The 17,333-nt window shown below is 43.4% G+C and overlaps 1 protein-coding gene across 2 annotated transcripts in view; it reads left to right on the forward strand.

The window, feature by feature from the left end:
* ADAMTSL4 (ADAMTS like 4) overlaps positions 1–17,333 on the forward strand; it is a 386,071-nt gene that overhangs the window by 144,875 nt on the left and 223,863 nt on the right. For both annotated transcript variants that reach the window (XM_082242909.1, XM_082242910.1), the window contains exons 4-5: positions 1,594–2,806; positions 13,176–13,278. In XM_082242909.1, the coding sequence (XP_082099035.1) occupies positions 1,594–2,806; positions 13,176–13,278 (1,316 nt within the window). The remainder of the gene's footprint in view (positions 1–1,593; positions 2,807–13,175; positions 13,279–17,333) is intronic.

A 17,333-nucleotide genomic window follows, 5' to 3' on the forward strand; every position in this document is an offset into this window, starting at 1 on the left:
TGAACATTTTGTCTGATTCCAAAACAGTTAAACTTTAAAACTTGGACCAATTTACAATAAAGTGTTAGTCTTTTGAAATTCCACCTTTTAATATTTTTTAATGCAGGACATGTGGTTTAGAGAGTAGCCAAAACAATCCTGCTTTTGGTTATCAATCTTGTTTATTTTAAGAAAAAAGAAATTGTTGGAAACTTATACTTAATCTCTGCAGAAGAAGGGATTCGTTTAAAGCAATTAAGTGTTTAAATGTTCTTGCAACTTTCTTAATGCCTTGTATGGGCAGCAGCTCCTTGGAATCTGTTTTCCTTTGCCGTTCTGTGCCTTGTGCCAAGAATTACGGATGAGGTGAAAGGGGATTTTGGATTTTTTTTTTTTAGCCAAACGATTACATTGCAATTAATATACCCCCTCATCATGAATCATGGATTGCAGCTGGCCTAAATGATGCGTATTAATAATTGTTATCAATGGGAACGTTTGCAGTATTCTAAATGTTTACTTAACCACTTAAGCCCCGGAAGATTTTACCCCCTTCCTGACCAGGGGTTTTTTTGCGATTTTTTACTGTGTGATTTTAACGGACAATTGCGTGGTCGTGCAATGCTGTACCTAAACGAATTTGACATCCTTTTTTTTCTCACAAACAGAGTTTTCTTTTGGTGGTATTTGATCACCTGTGCGATTTTTTGATCGTGCGCTATAAACAAAAAAAGAGCGTAAATTTTGCAAAAATAACAATATTTTTCAAATTTTTTATATGAAATTCCCCAAAAAAAATGTAAAAATCAAAATTTTTTAACATTTTCGGCCAATTTGTTTTATGCTACATATGTTTGGTAAAAAAAATCGCAAAAAGCATATTTTGATTGGTTTGCGCAAAAGTTATCGCGTTTACTAACAAAGGGAAAGATTTTTTGTCATTTTTGGTGTTTTTTTTTTTTTAATGAGTAATGGCGGCGATCTGCGATTTTTTTTTTGCTGGACTGCAACATTGCGGAGGACAGATCGGACCCTTGACTGACATTTTTGACACTTTTGGGGGTACCAGTGACATTACTACAGTAATCAGTGCTATACATATGCACTGTTACTGTAAAAATGACACTCGCAGGGAAGGGGTTAACTGTATTGGAGAGGGAGGGGTTAAGTGTGTCCTAGGGGCGTGCTTCTAACTGTGATGGGACATGTCTACTATTGTAAAAACAGAGATCAATAGTTCTACATAGTAGAACCGTCTGATCTCCATTTTTACACAGGGGAGAATGACAGGCGGCTTTTTTTACATTAGCCGCCTGCCTTTCTCCCTCTCTACCGACGTTCGCCGAGTGACCGGCGGACATCAGGTCCCACGGTCACACGCACTGACTCCTTAGTGAACGAGCCGCGGCGAGCGCGCGCCTCAGCGGGCGCGCGCTCGCCCGCTATTGGCTCACAAGCCGGTGACAGGCTAGTGACGTATATATACGTCACTTTGCCTGGCCGGGGCTGACCGCCGCAGTATATGTACTTGCGGCGGTCGGCAAGTGGTTAAGTAATAATTTGGGTGGTTTAAGAAATTAATTAACTGATTTTGGTTCTTCTTTTTAATTTCAGATCTCGAGTTAGAAACGCAATCAAACCAGGAAAATATGGTTATGGGAAGGTACCATTTGCTTTGCCTCTTCATACTGAAAAGGAGGAATCACAGAGGTCCAAGAGACATCATAAAATGATGACCTTTAGCACTACGGCAAGTCCCAAACGAGATCAAAGGAAAGAGCTTAGGCCAACCCAACCATCAATGGAAAGCCAGAGAATGCGCAATAATCAGTCTCCCAGTCAAGCCACAGACATAGTTGGGGCATCTTCTAAAAGGAGATTACAATCGGTAAAGAAGCCAAAAAGGTCTAGTCAGTCTGATTACTCATCATGGACAGAGTCACCAGAATATGATTTTAGCATTGGGAAGAATGTTGAATCTGCAACAGCAGCCCCGAAATTGAAATCCTCCATCAAAGGGACAGATAGCAATCAAGATTCCCAGTTTGCTATTTGGGATTCCTGGGTTGACTTCGATGGTCATAGAGACGCATCAGAAAAAGATGTAGTAGAGGATCCATTGCATCCCAAAGAACCTAGAAATAGAAGAACAATGTATGAAAATGTGTTAGCTGCCCAAAAGCTACCTCGCATCCATAAGATATCCTCAACGCCGATATCACCTGTAAATCAAGCTTTCAAGTATGTTGAGGAAGACGAACTTATCAGGACAAGTATATTGAAAAGTTCTGCTACGCAAGTAAAAAAAGAGGACAGTAAGAAAGTATTGCCCACAAAGATTACTGGTACAGTGAAACCGATGCAAAGTAGACTATCAGGTCATAGAGTGGATATTTCAATAAAAAATAGGCAACAAGCAGAAAATGAGAGAAATCATCATGAAAGGAGATTTATTCATGAACATGCTAATAGGCAGGTCACAAAGACAATACAAAATAATGATTCCATCAGTGATGAAGCAACCGAAAATGAGCAAAAGTCGGAGATGTCACAGCAACCAAGATCCCGCAGCCAGAGACAAAGTCCGTACAGACATAACACAGATAATAGTAGGGCCTATCACAGTCTGTATAAAGACAACCCAGTTCAGGGAGATCCCTGGACTTCTCTGGGAAGAAATCTGCCATTGACTTATGACAGAGGACAGGATCAAAGGTCAAGTCAGCATCAGAACGCAGATCTTCCCCAGTGGAACTTGTATAATCCAGGAACGGAGGAATTCCATTGTGAGGGTGAAAAGAAACAGTACAAGTCGTGCAACCAAGAGGTATACCATAAATCACAATATGATTACACATCAGGTCTGTTTAGAGCATGGGTGTCCAACCTTTTGGCTTCTCTGGTCCACATTGAGTGTAGAAAAATTTTCTCGGGCCGCATATAAAATATATACTATAGTTAAGGTATATAAGTAATAAAATCCTGCTGCGCCCTTCCCGCGCGGCCGCACCCCCGGCACTACTTTAACACAACCAGAGGATAATGAAATGAAATCAGTATACGGAGGTTTACTTCTTCTGAGAGATATTAAAGGAACACTCTAACTTCCATGATCACTTCAGTGATTTGAAGTGGTCATGGTGGTAGGAGTCAAACACTGCAAATGCTCACATCCCCCCCCCCCCCCTCCCCTCCGAGGCAGCCTCTGCCTACAGTTAGTTGGAAGCTGCTGTGGCCGTGCCCCCGACCCGACTTCCTTCCTCCCCAGCAAAAAAAAAATAATTTTCAGGGGGCAGTGTTCCACATTGCCTGGGGTTCTGGGCCGCATGTGGCCCCCCGGGCCGCAGGTTGGACATGCCTGGCTTAGAGCCATGCATTAAGAGTGGCTGCCAGTAATCTATTTCCTCTCTATCATGCTGGCGCTCTGAGAAAAAAAGTTAGTTATAAGTGACTCAACTTCTTCTCAGAGTGAAAGAGGACATTTCTTTTATTTTCTCCAAATGAGATTCCTATTACCTATTCCTGTGAGTCTTTTACATGCTTCAGTAAGCTTTAACCAATGAAATCTGTTTGTCAAAGCTGTTGTTGCCTGATTTAGACTTTGGATGGAATAGCCCACTGAAGTTTGGAGTGACCTACATGCAACCAGTAAATGGCCCTTCATTGAGGAATTGGAGGACATATCTAATAACAGTCATCCAGTTCTGCTTCCTTGACAGCTCATTGTACTACCAGTTCAGTGAATTCCAGTTAAGAGACATATTAAATTTGTTTGGGTCAGTTTGAGTTCAGTCTCCGCTCTAATTCTTCCCAACGGGGTTCTATCGGGTTGAGCATAGGATTCCGTTCAGGCCAGTCAAGTTCCTCCGCCCCAAACTCGCTCATCCATGTCTTTACGGGCCTTGCTTTGTGCACTGGTGTGCACTGGTCTGAATCATTTGGTGGAGAGGGGATTATGGTGTGGGATTGTTTTTCAGGGGTTAGACTTGGCCCCTTATGGCACTTTTCCACTGCAAGTACCGGCTCGGCTCTACTCGGCCCTGCTTGGCCCGGTTTGCTTTTCCACTGCTGGTACCGCATGGTACGGTGTTGGAAGGGTTCGGCACGGTATGGTTTGCTTTTCCACTAAAGTAGTACTAAAGTTAAGTGGGTGGGATAACAATGGGGTGGGTGGGATTCTCTGACCAATCAGTGGCTAGTAGTGACTGCATGCAAAGGATTGTGGGATATGGTACAGGGTATGGTACCACTTGGAACCACAATCGAGTATGTACTGTTTTTGAGAGCCAGACCGTTCGGTTCCATGTAGTGGAAAAGCGCCGCCGTACCGTACCGAACCGTTCCTACACCATACCATGCGGTACCAGCAGTGGAAAAGCACAAAAGCGAGCCGAACTGTTCGGTTCCATGCAGTGGAAAAGCACCATTAGTTCCAGTGAAGGAAACTCTTAAGGCATCTGCATACTAAGACATTTTTGATAATTTCATATTCCCAACTTTGTGGGAACAGTTTGGGGATGGCCCCTTCCTGTTCCAACATGACTGCACACCAGTACACAAAGCAAGGTCCATAAAGACATGGATGAACGAATTTGGGGTGGAGGAACTTGACTGGCCTGCACAGAGTCCGGACCTCAATCCGATAGAACCCCTCTGGGATAAATTAGAGCAGAGACTGTGAGCTAAGCCTTCTTATCCTACATCAGTGCCTGACCTAACAAATGCACTCCTGGAAAAATGGTCAAACATTCCCATAGACACACTCCTAAACTTTGTAGACATCCTTCTCAGAAGAGTTGAAGCTGTTAAAGCTGCAAAGGGAGGGACAACTCGATATTGAACCCTACGGACTAAGACTGGGATGCTATTAAACTTCATGTGTGCATAAAGGCAGGCGTCCCAATACTTTTGACAGTATAGTGTATGTATTTTATGTATGTAGCTGTTTACCTGGAGTTTAGCGTTAAATATTCTCTAAAGTTAAACTTAACCAGCCCTTACACTAAAGACTCTTGCACATGGGTGTCATAATTTACTGATGTTTTCTCAGGAACTTGTCACACCCATGTGCAAAGGGCCAAAAACTGTGTGTAAAAGCCTGAGTAATATTGAGTATAGGCGAGTAAAGGTGCATAAGCGTATAGACGAGTAAAATTCTTCTTCACTGTAATATACTCATTTCTACTTGCGTAAACTTGCTTAGGCCTCCCGCACATTGTAGTAAAAAAAGCAGTGTTTTTTTACTGATTTAACTACTTGATGTCTGCGCTATAGCCGAATGATGGCTACAGCGTGGACCTGAATTGCCGGGAGGGAGTACAATGACATCCTCTTTGTGGAGCTCGCCCAGCTCGCTCTGTGATCAGCGAGCCCATGAGACTTGCCTGATCACAGATCGGAGATCGGGGGCGATCCCGCCCCCTTACCACGTGATCAGCTGTCAGCCAATGACAGCTGATCATGTAAAGTAAGCAGCAGCCGGCGATCAGCTGTTTTTTTCTTGTCACACTGTCAGTGTGAGGAGAAAAAAACAACGATCGCTGGCTGCTGTCAGAGGGACATCGGTCCCGAAGAGGAGAGGGATAATTTGTGTCCCCAGTGCCACCTACCAGTGCCCAAAAGTGCCCTTCAGTGCCACCCACCAGTGCCCACCCGTGCCATCTGCCAGTGCCCACTAATGCCACCTACCAGTGCCCACCAGCGCCACCTACCAGTGTCACCTATCAGTGCTTATCAGTGCCCCATCATAAGTGTCCCCTACCAGTGCCTATCATTGCCCATCAGTGCAAATTACTGCTGTCAAATGAAAAGTTTTCTATTCTTGTTTTACTGCTCTGTACTGTATTACTGATATTTAGGCTACGTTCACATGTGGGCGTAACGGATCGCAGGCAGAATCACCGCGATCCTGCCCGCGATCCGGAAATCATTGCAAATCATGGGGACGCCTGTGCGATGCCCGTGATTTGCAATGGCAACCCAAACGCTGTGCGACGTTGCCGCGATTTCCGCTTGCCGAATCGCGGTAACATCGCGCAAACAGAATCGTGGGACGCATGACACACAAAAGAAGCTCTTGTACCTTTTTTTGCCTTCATGCGTCCCGCGATTCTGTTTGCGTGATGTTACCACGATTCGGCAGGCGGAAATCGTGCCAACATCGCACAGCGTTTGGGGTGTCATTGCAAATCACGGGCATCGCACAGGCGTCCCGCGATTTGCAATGATTTCCGGATCGCAGGGAGAATCGCAGTGATTCTGCCCGCGATCCACTATGCCCACATGTGAACGTAGCCTAACTTGTGTGCAATGTCCCACAGATCACAATGCATCTCATAACAGTTTAGAAAAAACTCAGCATTTTTTAGTACACAGGTTTCGAGAGCCAATCACAACAGTTTATCCAAAATTATCAGAAGGAGTAAACACAAACATTTTTCTCAATCGATATCAGATCGTACGATTTTCGCTTAATCAGTTTTCATCAGAAAATACAATACAAATACAATATAATACATGACATCACTTCCAAATTTTTATTCTGCTGTACGAGAATTTTCGTACCTTTTAGTAACCTCATTTTCGATATGGGGACTAGCATGCAAAAACAAAAAAAAATTGGATGATCATATGTCCGATAATCTCATCCTGTGTACCAAGCTTAAATCTAACGAAATTCTACTGATTGATTGTTGTGGGCCGGAGCAACTTGCAAGCCATCATCGTTCTTTGTACTGTTACTATACAAGCCCACTTATCTCGTGCAAAGCAGACTTGTCCTCCTGAAAAGGCATGACATGTTTTTAATGCTTTCTGCTTACTAAGTCTTCAGCAAGTTTGGCCAGTCTTATCAAGACCCTGCCAGTACGGCTCACGTTAAACTATAATTACAGAGTTTGTGGAATTTGTTCAAAGTATTTTTACATTCGGTGTGACAGATGGGAATAGTGGAAGAGGCTCATCAGCCATCAACGGTTCTCTATTTTGTTCAAACAAGACCTAATTATAATTCACGTTTGGCATGTTTGCATTTGCCTGTCTCTCACCGGGACTTAAAGTGGAATACATCTCTGCCTGTTGCTGCCACTCCCGCAGTTTATAATATCCCTATAAAATCAGCTGGTATAGAAGACATGCATGCCAGGATAAAAGATGCAAGGGTTGGAGAACATCCACTACCAGTTTATACGCACAACATTAAAACAGATGGACTTAGAGCCTAGAAGAAGGCATAACTCAGGCTGGATTCTAATATGTTCTGGTCTGAAATAAATTTAAATATAGTTAGCAAAAATGGTTCACAGTGCACAATAAGAAATAGTATCTATTTTGGAAACTGTTTTTATAACAATACCAACACTGGTAAGCCAGTAAAACTCATCCCGTCTTTCCATTTCTAACACAGGCAGTAAAAAAACCACAAACACTTATGCCTCGTTTCCACTGAGTGGTACGGAACGGTTCGGTTCACTACGGCACGGTTCGGAACTGTAGTACCCTTTCATGATAGGCGTGAGGCGTGGTGTAGCAGGAAAGCTGTGATAGACAATTCTCTGTCAACCAATCAAAGTTCTGCAGAGTGTAGCTCCACCCTGTCGGTACGGTACTAATGTGCTTGGTACCCCAACGAAAGGGTCCCAAAAAAGTGGTACAGTACGGTTCGGAATTAGGGTACCATTTACAATGGAAACGGCATAAATATGGCACTTTTCCACAGCAAGTACCGGCTCGGCTCTACTCGGCCCTGCTCGGCCCTGCTTGGCCCTGTTTGCTTTTCCACTGCTGGTACCGCATGGTACGGTGTTGGAACAGTTCGGTACGGTACGGTATGGTTTGCTTTTCCACTGTTTATAGTACTGATAAGTAGTGGGCAGTATTACTCTGTGGTTGCACCGCCTCTACTGCCGCATAAACAATGACAGTGATGATTATTGACCAATCACTGCCTTGTAGTGAGGACCAATCAGGCTGCATGGGAGGGGTTGTGGAATTTAGTACCGGTACGGTACGCTTGGAACCACAATCGAGTAGGTACTGTTTTTCAGAGCCGTACCGTTCGGTTCCATGCAGTGGAAAAGCGCCGCCGTACCGTACCGTACCGAACCGTTCCTACACCGTACCATGCGGTACCATGCAGTGGAAAAGCAAAAAAGCAAGCCGAACCGTTCGGTTCCATGCAGTGGAAAAGCGCCGCCGTACCGAACCGTACCGTACCAGAAAGCTCAGTGGAAACGAGCCATTACTGTCCTTTTCAATAAAGCAATAGGAAAATACATTTTAGAAGTAACTCATAAAAAAAAAAAAATCACTGTAAAAATACAATTAAAAAATGTCCATATATTTTTAACTTGTCTTTGCTCTAGCCAAAATAATAGAAATGTTGCTAAATCAAATAATCAGAATGGAATGAAATACATACAGTATATGTTATTTAATGCAATCTGTTCTAACTATGCTGAATTGGCTTTGGCAGTAGAATGCCAGTATGTAGCTGTACCTACAAGAAAACATTTAAAGTGGATTTATCCTCTGAACCTGAAGAGACTGCGTTTCTCTTGTTTAAGAGCATAGACCATATCCACTTGGTCTTCAACGAGGTGTGCTCAGTGTAGGTGATGACATCGTGGATGACATCCTAGATGAAAAACATTGAGCACTCGACAGGTCACCTGATAGTAGAGTCCAGAGATGCACTTGACACCCTCTCTGGGTGCCAGATGTTGGATGGTGGGTAAGGTGATGGCCTGGATGTTGTCCCAGGGCACCTTCCTGTGACACTTTCCACCTCCTTTTCCCAGACCCTTGCCTCGTTTACTGCAACCAAACATCTCCATACATCTGTTAGTCTTTATTAAAATGGAACTGGAGGTATCATTTTTTTTCTCATTTTCGATAGAGTAAGGGAAGGTTATAACCCCTTTTAATTTTCTATCCATGTCCCACTGGGGAGATTTCCCTTCACAACAGAGAGTAAGAGAAATTCCTCCGAAGTGAGGGAAATCCCTGGAAGTCACCAAGGTCACCTGACCTAATATTACTCATTGGAAGATTTCCCCTCTGTTCCTGTTCTAATGATCACTCAAAATTTGGGATCTCTTTCACTTTCCGTGATAACGTTAAACTGGCAAATATAGAGGGTGAATCTCCCCAACAGGGACACGGACATAAATAAACACCTAAAACCTTGAATTCATCTCCACTTTATCTACAACTAAAAAAATGTTTAAATACTTAAATGGCCTGCAAAGAGCCCTGACCTCAACCCTACTGAACACCTTTGGGATGGATTGACATGTCAATTGCAGGTCAGGTCTTATAGTCCAACATCAGTATGTGACCTCACTAATGTTTTGACTGAATGGGAGCAAATTGCCACAGGCACACTCCACTTTGTGAAAGAAAACAATGTGTTTTACAAAAAATAAACATTTATACTCGCCTAGTTGGACGCAGCTTAAATCCAACGCTGCATCTGTACCCCGCCGCTTCTAAGATTGAGAACTGAGTGATCAAAGACCGCTGATTGCTCAGTTTTCAGTCTTTACTGAGCAGAGAGCTGCTGATTGCCAGTCACTGGCTCTCTGGTCTGTCCCTCCAGTGCTCACTGGAGTGCTGCATTGAGCAGGGGGTGGGAGTAGCTGGCTCAGGCTCTCAGCAGCTCGCTGAAAAATGGAACCAGCTGCCGGTCCAGACATCGGGGTAGCTTTACAGTCAGGATCTTTCCTGAGCCTGGATCGGCTGAGGGGTGGGTCACAGGAGTGCAGAACAAACTGCAGCTTTGGCTATACTTTTTCTATTAATGCCCATAGTTTTGGATTGGAATATCCAGCAAGTTCACATGTATGTGATGATTGTTTGTCCACAACCCTTGGCCATGTAGTGCATAATAAGAATAGTGAAAAAAACAATCAATTATATGGTAAATTACAAGACATCAATATCTACCTGAACAAAATATGCTATGTTCTATAATGCATAATCCTTTCCTGACAAATAACTTAAATTTGCTGGGTATGCTCCATAATGGAACGTATCTTATGCATCTGATCTACCACTGCTGTTTTTTTAGCTAACTTCACTAAACTGAAATCTATTGGCTACTATATATCATCTTTGTAGCTGCTTTTTACATTCTCCAGTCTTCTATGTTGATATCAGTAATTGGCCAAGCACATGTATTTATTATTTCATTTTTACTGGTATTTATATTGTGATGTCAAAGGTTTTTTCTAAATTTTTAATTGAAGAGCTGCAATTTAAAAAATAGACAGTAAATTACACATATTGGGGGAGATTTACTAAAACTAGTGCACACTGAATCTGTTGCAGCTCTGCATAGTAACCAATTAGCTTCTAGGTTTTATTAGCAAAGCTTAACTGAACAAGCTGAATTAAGAAGCTGATTGGTTACTATGCACAGATGCACCAGTATACACCAATTTTAGTGAATCTCCCATTGAATCTATTATTCTAGTTCTCCATGATATGTCCTCATACACCAGCTTGCCAACCCACCAGAGATCACATTTATATACTGTCAGGGGAGGACTGGGCCAGGGGGCAGGGGGGCAATTGCCCCCTGGGCTGCTCTGATGTCCTGTAAAAAGGCTACACTGCTTCTGCTACAGATACCCCTAAAGGATCCCTGGTGAAGAGAAGTAAAAAGTCTCTGCCACTGACCTAGTGAGTGTGGGATGAAGACAAGGACAGAGTGCAGGTCCCCCCCCAGCATGGACGGTGTAAACTGTGTCTGAGCAGAGGCTGGTTCCATGCCCCACTGGAGACTCTCCTCCCCTGGGCAGCCCCAACTGAGCTGTCCCAGCTCCCCCCAACCGCCCCCTGCTGGCCAGGTTGGGAACCCAGATTCAGCCAGTGAGCAGAGAGTATCTGGAGCAGGGATTAATTTGGAATGGGGGTCAGGAGGAGGACAGGAAGAGGGAGAGTGGGAGCGGGGCCGAGTCGCTGCACCATGGGCCTCTGATTTGTACTTGCCCCCTGGGCTGAAAGTTGCCAGTCTGCCCCTGTATACTGTACATTTGCATTGGTCTTGGTCCACAAGGAGCTTACAATTTAAAGTTCCTATCTCACATGCATACATTAGGGCCATCTTAACCGCTTGCCGACTGCTCACAGTATATTTACTGCGGCAGTCAGCCCCTCACAGGCAGAGCGACGTAGGTCTACGTCGCTCGCCTGTGAGGCTCTGGGGAGCAAGCGCGCGCCCGCGGAGGCACGCTCCCGCTCCCGCGCGGTCACGGACCCCCCCGTGCGTGTGACCGGCGGACCCGATGTCCGCCGGTCACTCGGCGATCGGCAGGGGAGAGGGAGAATGTCAGGCAGCTTGTGTAAACAAGCCACCTGTCATTCTCCTCGGTGTAAAGACACTGATCACACGAATCTACTATGTAGATCCGTTGATCAGTGTCCTTACAGCTCAAGCCACAGCCAATCACAGTAGAAAGCACGCCCCTAGGGACACACACAGCCCCTCCCTCCCAAATAAAGTTAACCCCTTCACTACCAGTGTATTTTTACAGTAACAGTGCATATGTATAGCACTGATTACTGTAGAAATGTCACTGGTAACCCCAAAAGTGTAAAAAATGTCAGTCAAGGGTCCGATCTGTCCGCCCCAATGTCGCAGTACCGCAAAAAAAATCGCAGATCGCCGCCATTACACGTTAAAAAAAAAACAACAAAAATGACAAAAATCTTTCCCTTTGTTAGTAAACGCGATAACTTTTGCGCAAACCAATCAAAATACGCTTTTTGCGATTTTTTTTACCAAACATAGGTAGCATAAAACAAATTGGCCGAAAATGTTAAAAAATTTTGATTTTTACATTTTTTTGGGGGGGAATTTCATATAAAAAAATGTGAAAAATATTGTTATTTTTGCAAAATGTACGCTCTTTTTTTGTTTATAGCGCAAAAAGTAAAAATCGCACGGGTGATCAAATACCACCAAAAGAAAGCTCTGTTTGTGGGAAAAAAAGGACGTCAAATTTGTTTAGGTACAGCGTCGCACGACCGCGCAATTTTCCATTAAAGTCACGCAGTGCCGAATCGCAAAATACCCCCTGGTCGTTTAGCAGGAAAATCCTCCGGGCTTAAGTGGTTAAGCTAGCCATACATGGATCGAAATTTGGTGGGGACTGACCTCATTTTGATTCTGAAATGGGACAGTGGTTGTACAGAAGTCAATCTACTGATCGACTTCTGTACAACCAGCCTGTCAGATAAGTGTTGCTCCATCAGCTCCGCCAGCTATAGCCGGAAGGGCCCATTCATGTATTCTGACAGCGGAGAATTCCATCAGAACACAATAACTTAGCCAAAGTGATTCCTCCATTTACCTTGAATGTGTGGATGGGGAATCTGGTCCGTTTTTTGTTCAAATGAAAAAATACAGAATCATTTATGGGCTGCTTTAGACAGGAGCCAATTAACAAACCAGCATGTCTCTGGGGTGTAGGAGGAAACCAGAGTAACCCGTATGCATGCAGGAAGATCATGCAATCTCCAAGAAGGTGGTGTCTTAGTTGGGATTTAAACTGGGGACCCCAATAATACAAGGCAGGGGTGTTTACCACTAAGCTACTATGCTGCTCCAAGTACATGCTGTTTTACTTTAACACTGTACTGTTTTACTTTAAACTGTAAGCTATGTCCCTTGCCGTAAATAAGAAAGGGTTACACTAACATAGAACTGCTAAAGGGCATTCGTATGAGTAGAAAATATACATTGATTAAAGGGTACAGTAACTATTTCCAAAACTTGGATTTTGGTTTTGGGATGGTATGCAGGCAATTTAACTACCCACCGACTTCTTATGTCTCCCACAAAGCCAAATCAGTAACATGTTGGGGTGGATTTACTAAAGGCAAATAGACTATGTACTTTGCAAGTGCAGTTCCTCCATAGCTTTGTAAATGAGGGGATGCTCTGTCAACTTCCATCATCCAATCATGTGCAAGCAAAAATGCATTTTTTTTTTATTTTCCTTGCATGTAATTGGGCGTTCTTTGCAAAGTGAAGCAAAGTGGAGCAACTGCAAAGTGGAGCAACTGCACTTGTGAAGTGTACAGTCTATTTGCCATTAGTAAATCCATCCCGATGATTTGCTACTTCAGGTAGGAAACAGAATAAAGTGATCTTTGATTTTTTTTTTTTAAACTCTCTGTTGCATTCACAGCCATGTCCAGCCAGTCAGCCTGATGCCAGGACTCTACAATGCTCCACCTTTAACAACCAGGAGTTTATGGGTCGCCTCTACCAGTGGGAAGCATTCACAGAAGGTAAGAGCAATTCCAGAATGTTACTTTCATTCAATTTTGCTATTGCTGAGGTCCACATGCTAATCATGGAGTTTCAAAATATTACATGACCTTAAATCTAACAACATAAGCCAATATTAGGAATACTGGGTAGTATATCCAGCAACACAACAGTCATGGAAGCTATAAGGGCCCACTGACATTTGGTTTTAATAGACAGGGGGGCGGGGTTGGATTTGCGGTAGAAACACAGAGCTGATACATGTTTTTTTTTTTATCTACCCCCCAACCACTCCTCCTTAACCACTTAAGCCCCGGAAGCTTTTACCCCCTTCCTGACCAGGGCCTATTTTGCGATTCGGCACTGCGTGACTTTAACAGACAATCGCGCGGTCGTGCGACGCTGTACCCAAATGAAATTGATGTCCTTTTTTTCCCACAAACAGAGCTTTCTTTTGGTGGTATTTGATCACCTGTGCGATTTTTTAATCATGCGCTTTAAACAAAAAATGGTGACAATTTTGCAAAAATAACAATATTATTCACATTTTTTTATATGAAATTCCCCCCCAAAAAAAATGTAAAAATCAAAATTTTTTAACATTTTAGGCTAATTTGTTTTCTGCTACATATGTTTGGTAAAAAAAATCGCAATAAGTGTATTTTGATTGGTTTGCGCAAAAGTTATTGCGTTTAATAACTAAGGGAAAGATTTTTGTCATTTTTATTGTTGTTTTTTTTAACGAGTAAAGGCGGCGATCTGCGATTTTTTTTTGTGGGACTGCGACATTGCGGCGGACAGATCGGACCCTTGACTGACATTTTTGACACTTTTGGGGGTACCAGTGACATTACTACAGTAATCAGTGCTATACATATGCACTGTTACTGTAAAAATGACACTAGCAGGGAAGGGGTTAACTTTATTGAAGAAGGAGGGGTTAAGTGAGTCCCTAGGGGCGTGCTTCTAACTGTGATTGGATGTGGCTTTTCATGTAACAGCAGAGATCTACGGTCCTACATAGCAGGACCGTATGATCTCTGCTGTTACACAGGGGAGAAAGACAGGCGGCTTTGTTTACATTAGCCGCCTGCCTTTCTCCTGGTGTAACCAACGATCGCGAGTGAGCAGCGGACATCGGGTCCGCCACTCACACACGCGGGAGAGTCCGTGAGGGAGCGGGAGCGCACCTCCGGCGGCGTGCGCTCGCTCCCTAGAGCCTCACAGGCTAGTGACGTACCCCCACGTCACTTAGCCTGTGAGGGGCTGACTGCCGACGTATATAGTCGTGCGGCAGTCAGCAAGTGGTTAAGCTGCAAAGGCAGCAGCTATGGTGTACACTGGCTTTGGTCGAGTTTTTGCAATCTCTTATTCATGGGGTTTAGCCAAACCCTCTGGTCTTTACCATCAACTCAGGACTCTCAGATTTGGCTGCTTTTTTTTTTACCTACCCCCCCAACCTGTCCTCCTTAAGCTGCAACGGTAGCAGCTGTGGTATGCACCTACTTTGGCCCAGTTTTTCAATCTCATATCTATGGGGGTTTAGCCAACCCTCTGGTCTTTCCCATCAACTCAGGGCTCCCAGATTTGGCTGCAAAAAGGGTTCTCCATGGTGACAAAATCCATAGAAATTCATATTTATCTAATGATATGGTTGTTAATTTTTTTTTGTTGATTGTTGTGCCATTTAATCGTGTTTTGTCCTCTCGAAAACTAAGTGTGGGTGACATCCATATTTAGGCTCTGGTTCATTTGGTGTCAATGAATATAAGTCCAATCATTTTTGAGGTGTTACACCCTGAATTGGTTTGTTCAAGAGGGCTTCAGTAGGATCTTTACCTAGGTTACAATTCATAACTGTGTGTAATAAAGAACCAAAAAAGAGACAAATCACCGCTCAAAGGCTGTCGGCTCGAATTGAAAAATCCAGAGAAAACTGTGGCAATCCTGCAAAACTGGGTGCTCGCCAAGGTCCGCAACCTGAGAAGTCCATATGTTGTGTAGAAAGAAAGCGGCACCTCCAGTCCCAGGAAACTTGAATTTATTTGTTTAAATCAAAAGTCCAACATCGAACATGTATACAAGACAGACGCGTTTCACACCACGTGCTTATTCATTGCATAGCACATGGTGTGAAATGCGTCTGCTGATCCAGTTTGTCTTGTATACAGTTTGTCTTGTCTTGTATACATGTTCGATGTTGGACTTTTGATTTAAACAAATAAATTCAAGTTTCAAGTTTCCTGGGACTGGAGGTGCCGCTTTCTTTCTACACAACATATAATAAAGAATAAACCCTAATCCAGAGCCTTTGAACTTTGGAGCATGGCCACCAAATATGTAGCATCGTTCCCCTCTAGGGGTCCAGAGCCTCAGAAGCAGAGGGGTGAGTAGTTGGGCACATATTTGGCAATACGAGTGGGGCTAGATACCAATGATACAGAACTATAAGAATTTTCCAGGGCGAAAATATTGAAAGAGCTCCTATGTCTAGTAAATGTTCACTTACAATCTATAATAGGTGATGTCAAAGTTTGTTTAACTTTCTACATCTGTGTTCTGAATAAACATGTGACATCACCACTGACATGTGACATGGCCATTTATAAAGAATTTCTTTGTGCAAAGCAGATAACCTCGTCTAGATGTGTAGCTCTTATGTCCACATACAATAACAAATGGTGTTTTGTGAGATAGGTCGATATTTTGGGGAATGTAGCTTTTCTTCTCACAAGGAAGCAGTGACTTTGCCAAGGCATGAGGTACTAGTTTTTGTTAAATGACAAGTTCAAACAATGTCACAAATCTTAAGATGGCTACTTTTATGGTATATGAATGTCCGGTACCCTTTAAATAGAATGCAATGGTTAAGGAGCTTGTTCCCAAAAGATAGGTTGTGAAGATCAAAGCTTCTTATGCCTCGTACACACGCAACGATTGTTGGCCGTGAATTTTCGGCCAACGTCTGTTCGTCCAACAAAATCTGGTGTGCATGCTATAAAATTTTTGTTGGCCGTCAACAGAACGGCCGATTGTTCGTCAGTCAGTACAGATTTCGGCAGACAAAAATCAGATGAGCAAGACTGGGCATGCTCAGAGAAGAAAAAACACACGGAAAGGATTCTCCCGAAGCACCCCAATGAGCATCAAGTATAACCAACCTCTGTGTGAGACAGCAATGTTCTTCACATGCTTGACACAGGTTGCTTGATCATCATCGTCTGGGCTTCTCGAAAACTTCCAAAGGTGAGTATCCATATCAGCCTTTCTAAACCAGGGTTGCTTGGAACCCTAGGGTTTCTTTAGAGGTTTCTAGGGGTTCCTTGAGCAATAAGCAACCTCTCCCTTTCAGATGAACATCCAATGACAAGAATATCTTTCTGGCCATCTATTAGAGCTGTTCCTGATGACCACAGATGTAAGGAGCATTCCCCTTAAGCCCCGTACACACGCAACAAATTTCCGCCGACCGGTCGTCCATCTTTTGTCCAGAGTTGTGTTTTGTTGGTTGGAATGTGCCTAGACTGCACACGAATTTTCCCGCCCGACAAAATTCTACTTCAGAAGTGATGTCATGTGTTGGTTTGCTTTCTTTGTGTTCTTTCTTCTCTGAGCATGCCCAGACTTACTCATAAGATTTTTCCCTGTCGAAATCTGTACTGACTGCACGAAAATCGGACGTGTTTTGACGGAGGACAAACATTTTATAGTCTGCACACCAGATTTTTTTCGGCCGAAAAGTCTGAGTCGGTTGTTGGAAGCACCATACTAACAAGCCGAAAATCGGCAGATCGGTCGTCGGACGAAAATTCCCGGCCGAATTCCGACTCGTGTGTATGGGCCTTTAGTAATGATCACACTAATGTACAGGGAGCCCAGAAAGTTATTTCTAGGGTTTCCCTATAGTAAGAAGGTTGAGAAAGGCCGATCCATATACTTAAAGGATAATAAAACCCAATAACAAAAAACGAATATTATTGCAGGTTAGTCCTTAGATATGGCTGAACTTGTTTCCTTATTTTTCAAGCTAAGAACATTTTCAGCAAATACAGAAAATATCTGTTGATCTTGCCAG

The sequence above is a fragment of the Pelophylax lessonae genome (assembly GCF_965119305.1).
Source record: "Pelophylax lessonae genome assembly, chromosome: 13".
Taxonomy (NCBI): domain Eukaryota; kingdom Metazoa; phylum Chordata; class Amphibia; order Anura; family Ranidae; genus Pelophylax; species Pelophylax lessonae.